General features: G+C 42.9%; 1 protein-coding gene across 1 annotated transcript; it reads left to right on the top strand.

The window, feature by feature from the left end:
• The first annotated feature begins 2,318 nt into the window (after nt 1-2,318).
• RAB33B (RAB33B, member RAS oncogene family) lies at nt 2,319-9,753 on the top strand. Its single transcript, XM_062493668.1, has 2 exons — nt 2,319-2,564; nt 6,853-9,753. The coding sequence occupies exons 1-2, from the start codon at nt 2,319-2,321 to the stop codon at nt 7,294-7,296; spliced, it is 690 nt and encodes a 229-aa protein (XP_062349652.1). The 3' UTR covers nt 7,297-9,753.

Here is a 9,753-nt window from a genome sequence, read left to right as displayed (position 1 = left end):
GCAGCATCGTGAGGCAAATTCACTGGTAAGGTGTTGGGGTGTTCATTTAAAACTAGCCGAGTACTGAGGACTAGGAATGCCCTCAGCCACTAGGTGGTGCGTTGATTCTGCCATTTAAAGTCCTGGCTGTGGAAATAAAAAGTTAAGTCAGCTGTTGAACAGCTCAGATCTAATTCTAATTCACTGCGGCCCTCCTGGCAGAACAAAACCCACAACAAAATCAGTTAAACGAGATGTTGGCAGACCCTGTGAGCAGCTGTTTAAACTCACCTTTAGCACACTAGATCGAGCCCAAAGCAGAGTACCCCCCACTAGAATTAGCATTTCTCTGCTTCTTTGATCATTTGACTTAAAGGCTTGCTTGTGCTTCCTCTTAGCCAAACACATTTTACACTCTGGGTGCATGAAAGAATAAGTCTGTGCAAGGGACAGTAGGAACCTGAGAGTGGCACAACCTCCTCCTCCTCCCACCTTTTCATGTCTCTTCAACAAAATTACTCCTCTTCTTTGACAGAATGAATTATTTGACCAGCATAAATGGAATCGTCCTGTCTCAGGAGGGGACTACAGGGTGGAGGAACATCTCCACAGTCTTAGGGATTGGTCCAAGAGAAGGGGAAAGAGAGTGACAAAAACCAAGATGGGCACTGAAGTTGCTCTGAACTCAGGATATTTTAATGCTTTCTTAATTTAGTCCAGCTTCTTGTTTTTAAATGAGCAATAATGGGTTGCTCAAAACACTGTCCTTCAACCACATGACAACTGCACTATAGGATCTCAGGATCATTTATTATTTCTGCAGGCAGAAACCCCAAGTGGTCAGGAGCACGTGCAGCATTGTAAAGAGCAGGACTCTCAAAGGCTATTATTAGGTATCTGATCTAAACCTTAGGAATTCTGGCTCAGCTATGGCTTTGCAAAGCCCCTGTTAGGGCAACAGGTCTCTCAACTACTGTAATCTACATGTGCTTTTCAGTGTAGGGGGTTAGACCCTTTCAAATATCTTGCTGGTGGATATTGCTTAAACTTGATATTCCTAGCACCGGTGCTGGGTTAGGCTCACATTCTTTTCCTTGTTCACTTGTTTGTTTCAGGTAATTGAAGAATGGGTTTTCCCTTTATCTAATCTCAGCAGTTTGACTTTCACTTCAAAGTCCCAGTCAAGCATCTTCAGGGAGGCTTCTTTGGTTGTAGCTTCTTTATAAAGTTTTAGTTATAAAGACCAAAACTTCGTATCAGTGTTTGAGGCATGAACTATTTCACTCTCTGCCACCATATTGTCTGGAGACACTGGATTTGTTAGCTCATGTCCAACAAGCCAATAATTAATTACTCAAGAAAGACATTATCTATTTCAGATTGCACAAACCTGGTGCTCCACGATATTCAACAGATCCCAGCTCGCACCCCAACTCTCAGAACTTTTTACTATTTATACGTTTTAGCAAACAAAGGGGTTAGTGTTCATTAGTTACAAGTCACACGGTTCTGTCATTAATCGCTGTCCAGTCCTCTGCTGCTTGGTGATTCTCTCACTTCTCACGCTGATTGATGCCATGCTCAGTGTCTCTCTCCTTCGTGGCCGGTGGGCTTCTCGGGTCGGGATCGGCCCCTGCCGGGATTTCCTGTTGCCCTGATGGAGCACAATTACAGACTGGTCTTCATTTGTTTATTCCTTACCTTGGGAGTTCTGCCAGAAGTCCTTGTGGCCCCTAAATTCTGCATTTTTGGTGTGCTCTGTGGGACAGCCACTGTCCCATAGTGGTCCATCCTTCTTCCCGAGCTTTGTTAACCTCCCCGGGGTCTGAGAACATTGAAACCTGTCCGGCCCTAAACCTCAGCAAGCCATTTCTACCAACAAATAATGCTTTTGGAACACCTGGCCATCACTTAGAGCTTCTGGGCAGCTGCTTACATGGATGGATTAAGTCCCCCTTCTCATTGATTAGGCTGGAAAGCAGCAAAGACCAAACATCGGAGAACAACCATGCGTAAAACAATCTGACATATTCCACACTTCGCGACATTCAGGCCGCCCGGACGGGCACATGAGCCCCTTGCACGTCTCGGTCCCGCTTATTCCCGGCAATTCCCGAAGATTCCCGGCCGGTCCGGGTCCCGGTCCCGCCCCCTCATGGCGCCGGGCCGTGCGGCAGCGCCCCCTGGCGCCGGCAAAGGCCACGCAAGGGCCGGCGCTGGTGCGCGCAGGCCCCGCCCGCGGGGATTGGCCGCCGCGCTCTCGCGAGAGCGGCCGCGCGTGGCGCGCCGCGGGCGGGCCGGGGCCGGGGCCGGGGTCGGGGGTCTCTCCCGGTTCCGCCATGGCGGGGGCGGCCGATGTCGAGTCCTCGCTGGAGCTGAGCCTGACGGGCTCCGGGACGCTCCCCGGCGCGCTGCCCCCCGCCCGCTCGCGCATCTTCAAGATCATCGTCATCGGGGACTCCAACGTGGGCAAGACGTGCCTCACCTACCGCTTCTGCGCCGGCCGCTTCCCGCAGCGCACCGAGGCCACCATCGGCGTGGACTTCCGCGAGCGGGCCGTCACCATCGACGGCGAGCGCATCAAGGTAGCGCGGGGCCCGCCCGGGCTGAGGGGGCGGCGGCGGGCGGAGGGGCACGGGCGAGCGGGCTGGCCCCGGGCCGCACCCCGCGCTCCAGGCCTCCTGTCACCGCCGTAGTCCCCGAGTCGAGCTCGGCGGGGTCTCGTCGCCAGCAGCCGCGGCTGTGTCTGCCCGGGAGCTGTCCCGCCGCTTGGCTTTGCTCCTGTTGGAAAGGTGGTCACCGTGCGGGATTCTGTGGTGATCGGTCCGTTCCTACCGTAGGCCGAACCTTCTTGCGTGTTTTGTCAGGTGTTGATCAGTAATTTATCCTTGCCGTGGGCTTACATGTAGATCTCTTAGCAGTTTAGTCTTGCTTGTGCCCGTTGTCAGCAGCGTTTTGCCTCCGAGAAATTCTGCTTCTTTCTTCGTCGGACATCACAGCTGTTTTGTAGGTGCCACTGTTATGATCATTTTGCTTTAAAAATATTAGGAAGTTGAATATTGTTCTGGATTGAGGAATGTGCTTCAACTTCTTATTTTTAGGATTCTGTTAAGTTTGCTGTGTGATGATCATAACCACCATTTGCAGAACACTTTATAACCGCTTAGGAATGCATTATGTTTACTAGCATGGTTTTCAACAGAATCCCCATCTGCTTCTGTGTTACAGTTTGTTTCTATGAGGAAAGCTCAGCTGTGCAGAAAAAGAAGTTAACATTAGCCTTGAGCTTGTACTTGGGTACTTATTATCATCAGGCGTTATAATTACAGCTTACAGTTTTGTAGCTGAAAGCTATAGTTTCTCCTTGCTTAGGAAGAAAGGTGAATAGGAGTTTTTGTTGGTTTTTTTGTTTTGTTTTGTTTTTGGTAAAACCACTGACTGGAACTTCTCTGACAGCTGAAATTTTGTACTCCTTTGTCCATTGCTGTCCATGATAGAGACCTGAGGGATATTGTCTTGTCAGCACCATCTTATTCACTGGCATTTCATCTCTCTGTATGATGCCTGACCTTTGTTGGAGAGGAGTGAAGAAGAACACAGTGTAGTCCACAGGTTCACATAGGTTATTGTGCTGTTCTGTTATATGTATTTTCATAGATTGTTTTGCTGCATTTTTGAGAATCTGGTCTGTACAATAAACCAGTTCTGGTTGAGGAAGGTGAAGTGAATGAGGTGAGGCTCTCTGAGACACATTGTTTTGTGCAAGTTCTGTTTCAGCATTAAAGGAATACATTTTATCATGCCAGGGCCATAGTTCTTAGTGGGAGTGTTATCAAATTTGAATTGATTTAGGGCAGTTTTGGCAACTTCTCTCACTCCACCTTTCTCACATGTAGCAGTCAGCTCCAGTAACGCCAGTTCAACCAGGAGAGAGAAGTTCTGATGAGCTAAATTATTGTAGTCCTTGCTTGTGCCCTGGAGGGAATTTTTCCTCTTGCATCCAAGTAGGTTACAAAGTAGTGCCTTCTCCCTTCTTCCCTGCCCCCAGCCAGCTGAGTGATTCTTTCTTGTGCTGCTACAGCAGTAACTGTTTCCTTCACAGCTGGAAAAGTGCTGTGTCACTGGCAGGAACACAAGCACAGTTCTTCTCCTTGCCGGTCTCCCACACAGCAATTGTGTAGAATTCCAAGACACGGGAACAAGTATATTCCTTGTACAGCAGGCTGACAGCTTCATATCAAACACTGGTGCCTAAACGTGATGAGTGAATTAAAACTTTCAACAAATGGATTTGCTGCCTTCTAAATTTTCCTCTTCCTCAGTTGATCTCAGCATTGAGAATTGAAGAAAACAATGATGTCAGTCTTCACTTGACCTACATTAAAAGAGCAAAACGCAGATGAAATTCAAAGAAGAAACTCTGAACATCGTGTTCCGTACCTTTGAGCTATTCCAAATTTTTTCCCGTGTCTTTTTAAAGGAGACCTAGCATCAAGGCCAGTTATGTTTTTACCAGTGTGTTATAAACCACACATACAAAGTGAGTCCTTGTTTAGAAAACAGCCTTTCTGGATCCACAGAACAGAATCAGAAGGTGGGGTGCGATAGCTGAGTCAGTGTATTTAATATTTTTTATGCCACTTGTCCAAGTGATTCTGTACAGTTTTATTAGCTGAATTATGCTGTTAAACCAAACATTCAAATTATGTATTTTAAAGGGCTATTATAAAACCTGTGGTCCCCTGAAGATGGGTGACACTGGAGTAACAATGAAATAGTAATCTTAATTTTACTTCATCAGTTCACACCCATTAACATGAACATTTTCAGTGTTGTTTTTCAGAAGAGAAAAATATTTGGGGTGAGAGCCAGAAACGGAACCATTTCCTCAAGTTCACCGTGAACAAGGGAAAAAAGAAACTTCTAAAATGTGCAGTTTTCAGCGTTGGGAAATGACTCTGTTGATAATGCCCTTCAAGTTTGAATGCTGCATGTAAATGAAATTTTGGAAGAACTGTAGTTTAAGCTTCACTTGCAAGTTATGTAAACCTTTAATTTACTTTCCCCATCTTTATCCAAGGCTGGCACTACACTTGCAGATCTCTGCTTGACTGAAGCATGACCAATTTCTGCTCTGTGAATAAGTTGGGGAGAGAATTGTAAGCTCACAGCTGCCTGTGAAAATTAACTCCCTCCTTAAATTAATTTGATATAGCATTTTCCAAGATTCATCTATACTGGTTCCTGAACATAATATTGTCTATACATGGGATTGCTTCAGTCTGTGCTTCTTTTTCCTCTAACTTCTCAAATTCGTGAACATTTTCTATGAGTCTCCCGACTTTGTGATGTTTTATAAGTGTGCAGAACTGGATGTATGTCTCACCTGGCTGTGTGGCTGAATCTTACCCAAACTCAGGTGCCTTTTTCAGTCCCATTGTGTAGACTCATGGAGATGTTGTCAGTTGTGTGTAGAGTGCAATACCATTGGCAAAAAAAAAGTGGGGGTTTATTCTAAAATGGGACAGATTGCAACTGAGTACCATTTCATGGGATCAGAGCCAGGGCATCTTGCCTTGCTTTTCCTAGCAGTCTTAGTGACCCTTTCAAAAGCAGCACACAGGTCTTTCCAAGTGTCTGGATCAAAAGCTGCAGAGAACTGGACTAGGCTACAAAAGCCAAGCTGCTCTGATGTTCTCATGCAAATTCTCAGTTCCCCTGATGCAAACAGTAGCTGCCATTCCCACCTGCTCTATCTGGGCTTTTTTTTTTTGAGAATGAAAAATCCAGGGTTGAACATGATATTGCAGAAAAAGTCACACCATCTGAAACATCTCTTGCTCTTTTTTCTTCAGTCTGTCACATGACTGCTTCATAGCATCCTGTGATTGACTCATGGATCTGGGTTGTCATACATTTTAATAATTTCCAACCTGACTGCTGTGCATTGCAGTTCCTTATTTCCTCAAGAGCAAGTCTGTGTAAACACCACCGTGCACAATTCTGTGGCATTCTCTACATGTCTGAGGACTCCAGGCTTCCATTACCCAGGACAATCAGTGTATTTAAGATTTCTGTTAGCTGTTGCTTACACCTGCTGGTGCTACAAAGCTCGGTTTGTTCCTTTTCAATCTGGATGCCAGAAATTTGAAAGCATTTCAGTTCTTCTGTATGTATTTCTATTCTGGCTAATCTTCTAGCACCTGTGTTCAGTGTGATTTGGCAAGAATGGTGTGTACCTGGAAATGATAGTAACATGTTAAGCCAACAGGAGGTTTATACTTTTTAATTTTTCTCCTTTTATGCGTGCCTTGATACTACAAACCATAGTATGGTACTAGTTTAAGCACTAAATAAGCAAGTTAGATGTTCATCACGGGAGGGTTTGATTCCAACACACTGCAGAGAAAGATTCCTTTGTTCTGTATTTGTTGGTGATGTTGAAATCAAGCATGGTTTGATTTCTTCCTACTTTTACATGGCAGTAAATGTTATTCTAACAACAAAATTTTGGGGAAGATGAAACTATTTTTGGCAATACCAAAAATCATGTCAGCTGAGAGTTGTATTGGGAAGTAACATATACTTGATTTTCGAATGAAAGTGCTATTGCTAAGACTTCTGGATTTGTGTTTATAAAAATCTAAAAATACAGGCTCCAATTAACTTTCAGAAATTTGTATTTTCTCTCGAGCTGTGCCATCATTCCTCCTAGCCTCATTTGTGAGCAGCTTTGAACGTCAAAGCTGCTGAAATTGTGCAAATGCAACGGTATTCTTCAGCATAAACTTGTCAATATGATTAATTCAGATTTCTGTCATCACGTAACTCTCCTTAAAACATTTTTTCCTCTCCTTCCCTTTCTGTTTTCAGATACAGCTGTGGGATACTGCAGGCCAGGAGCGCTTCAGGAAGAGCATGGTGCAGCACTACTACAGGAACGTACACGCCGTGGTGTTCGTGTACGACATGACAAACATTGCCAGTTTCCATAGCCTGCCATCCTGGATAGAGGAATGCAAGCAGCACCTTCTTGCCAACGATATACCACGGATTCTGGTTGGAAATAAATGTGACCTGAGAAGTGCTATTCAGGTGCCCACGGACCTGGCCCAGAAGTTTGCTGACACTCACAGCATGCCACTGTTTGAAACCTCTGCCAAGAACCCCAATGACAATGACCACGTGGAGGCCATTTTCATGACACTGGCTCACAAGCTTAAAAGTCACAAGCCATTAATGCTTAGTCAACCCCCAGATCATGATGAAATACATATAAAGCCTGAAATGAAACCTATTGCATCCTGCTGGTGTTAGGTCACATTGTCAGTCTATCACCTTGTCTTGTTTGCAAATGCTTCAAAATTATGATCTTGGCAAAGTTCCAGGTTTTGGTAGCAATGATAGCAAACCCCTTTGGCACTTTAATGTTGTTTTATTTTTTAATTTTTCCTGGTGTAGATGTGCCCATCTTATGCTCTTGCACTTTGTAATTGTACTTCCAGAATTACTAAAGTTTCACTATAAACATATGGGAACATATTCACTTTGTCAAGTTTTGACAAAGCGATTCTAGTTGAGTTCTTGCTGCCTGAGGTTGTTCTTATCACTTATGGTTAGATTAAAAATAGTAGGCCAGTTCACTAATACTTTTGTTTGCTACTTGCATTGGAATAATGTAGGAGAAAGAGCCTTTTGTGTCAACCAGAGAACTCGGGGTTTAGGTCAGCAGGGGGGGAGATTTTTTGGCATATGAAGGAATATTTGGCGACTCCTAGCAAATTGGAAAGCAGGTACCTCTATTATAAAAGCAAAGAAACCCCCAGAAAACAGATCTGTCAAAGTTTGGGCTGCCAGTGTCAGTGCAAGTTGCTAGGTTTTGGCCTGTCATTCCACTGTGAACTTGAACTTCATGGCAGTGGTAATGGAATTGACTAACTTCTCCCTACCTCTAGACAGTTATTAGATACTTAAAACTTCATTAATTTTTCATAATTAACATGTGATTCCAAACTATGATATGTTTAACCCATGTTGGGGAAAGTACTGTAGCACAGGATTTGGGGTAAAAATTGGTACTCTGATCTTACTAAAACTAAATTATGTATTTCTGAAGGTGCTGTATGTGAGTTGAGTGTCTCAGGGTAAGTAAAAGCAGTTGAGTAAGTAAAAGAATGGGTGAATTTAGCAAAAGCATACTGGTTTTCAAAGATTAGGGTTTGTGGGGCTTTAAGAGATCATGAGTGCTTCTCAAATATCTTGCAAAGTCAACTTGATAACATGTTTCAGGAATGAGAATACTTTGGAACATGGTACATTCTTAAAATATTTCCAAACACTAACTAAATTATGTCTTGAAACACAGAGTAAATCTACCAAGCAGATAATCTCTTACAGATTCTTGAGAGAAAACCTGCATGTATGATGTGACTGTATTTATGGCATCCTTGGCACTACTAATGTGAGCTAGCAGGGCTTAGATGAGGGAAATTCTTCCTCTTGAACCACCTTTTTCGGTGTGCTCATAGTTACAACTGGTTTTTTTTCAGTTCTGTCTGAAGATCAAGCTTCACAATAAGGTCAAGTTTCATAATAAAAATGGTGCTAAGTTGCACATAGTTGCATAAAGTGAAATGTAAGCCACAGAATGCAATCTATGACTTCATTCATGTGACTTGGTTTTTGAAGTATCAATGAAGAGGGTTTATTTATTGGCAATGTGTAGCGTGTGTTGCTTACTAGACACTAAATGGAAGGGCAAGTTCAGAAGCTGCCACCCTAATGATCACAGTACCTGGTATTATGTAAACGATTACAATTGTTAAGATGTAATTTCATTGCAACTTATACAGAAAAAAAATTCTTTGACTTTTTTCTAGATTTTGAAAGAGCATTTAATTTGGTCTAATATGTTTAAGATGTTTAAAAATAATATAAACAAAAGGTAATACTTTTTCCTATATAAAGCTGCTTCAATTGTGACAATATTTTTGCTTAGGAAACACTTGTAAAAGGAAGCTTTTGTAGTCACTCTGAACCTTACATGACTTGAACTTACAGTTGTTTCAGAAACAATCACCTTTTTAACACTAGTGTCCTTAATGATTTCTTTAAGAAAAGGATTGATCTTCAATTGATATTTATACTATGGTAAGTAAATATGGTTTACAGTCCTGTTGGACAGATTATTTTTCACTCATGTCCTTAATCCTTTTTCTGAGAAGGATCCTTCTTAATCATTTGTATACTAAATATGTCAGCAAGTTTTGGTGGTGGGTTGTGTTTTTTTGGGTTTTTTTTGTTTGTTTGTTTGTGTTTTTTTTTTTTTTAATAAAAAATATCCCAGAATTAAGAATTCTAAAGCCAGTCAGTCAGGTTAGGGGTTGGGGTAAGAAAATAACGTAGCTGCAGTGTTACTGTTAAATTTGATCTCAAACACCTGTACATCTGTTAAGTTTTATTTGATTTACCACAAGTTGTAAATAAGGGCCCTCATGTCATGAAGATGATGTGGAAATGGTGTTCAAGTGTGTAATTCCATGTTCAGCACAAAGCATGTTTTAATGGTTCTGCCATGAAGGCAGTGTGGTCAGTAATGCAGGATTTAGTGTTGCTCCCTGGCTTTCAGTGGTGATGTTCTGCCCACAGAATGGATGTCAGAGCACTGAATATTTTGTCTGTGTATTTTCACTTTACCAGACTGTAAAGTTTTGTATGTGTTGGGGGCAGGCAAGGCACAATCCCAGAAACCTAATAAACTGGTTTTGCCACCAA

This window comes from Cinclus cinclus, chromosome 5 (assembly GCF_963662255.1).
Source record: "Cinclus cinclus chromosome 5, bCinCin1.1, whole genome shotgun sequence".
NCBI classification, from domain to species: domain Eukaryota; kingdom Metazoa; phylum Chordata; class Aves; order Passeriformes; family Cinclidae; genus Cinclus; species Cinclus cinclus.
This window is presented reverse-complemented; position numbering and strand designations above follow the sequence as displayed.

Coding starts and splice junctions, on each gene's coding strand:
- RAB33B (XM_062493668.1), top strand. CDS start 2,319: ATGGCGGGGGCGGCCGATGTCGAGTCCTCGCTGGAGCTGAGCCTGACG. Junction 2,565..6,852: donor TCGACGGCGAGCGCATCAAG/GTAGCGCGGGGC, acceptor TTCTGTTTTCAG/ATACAGCTGTGGGATACTGC.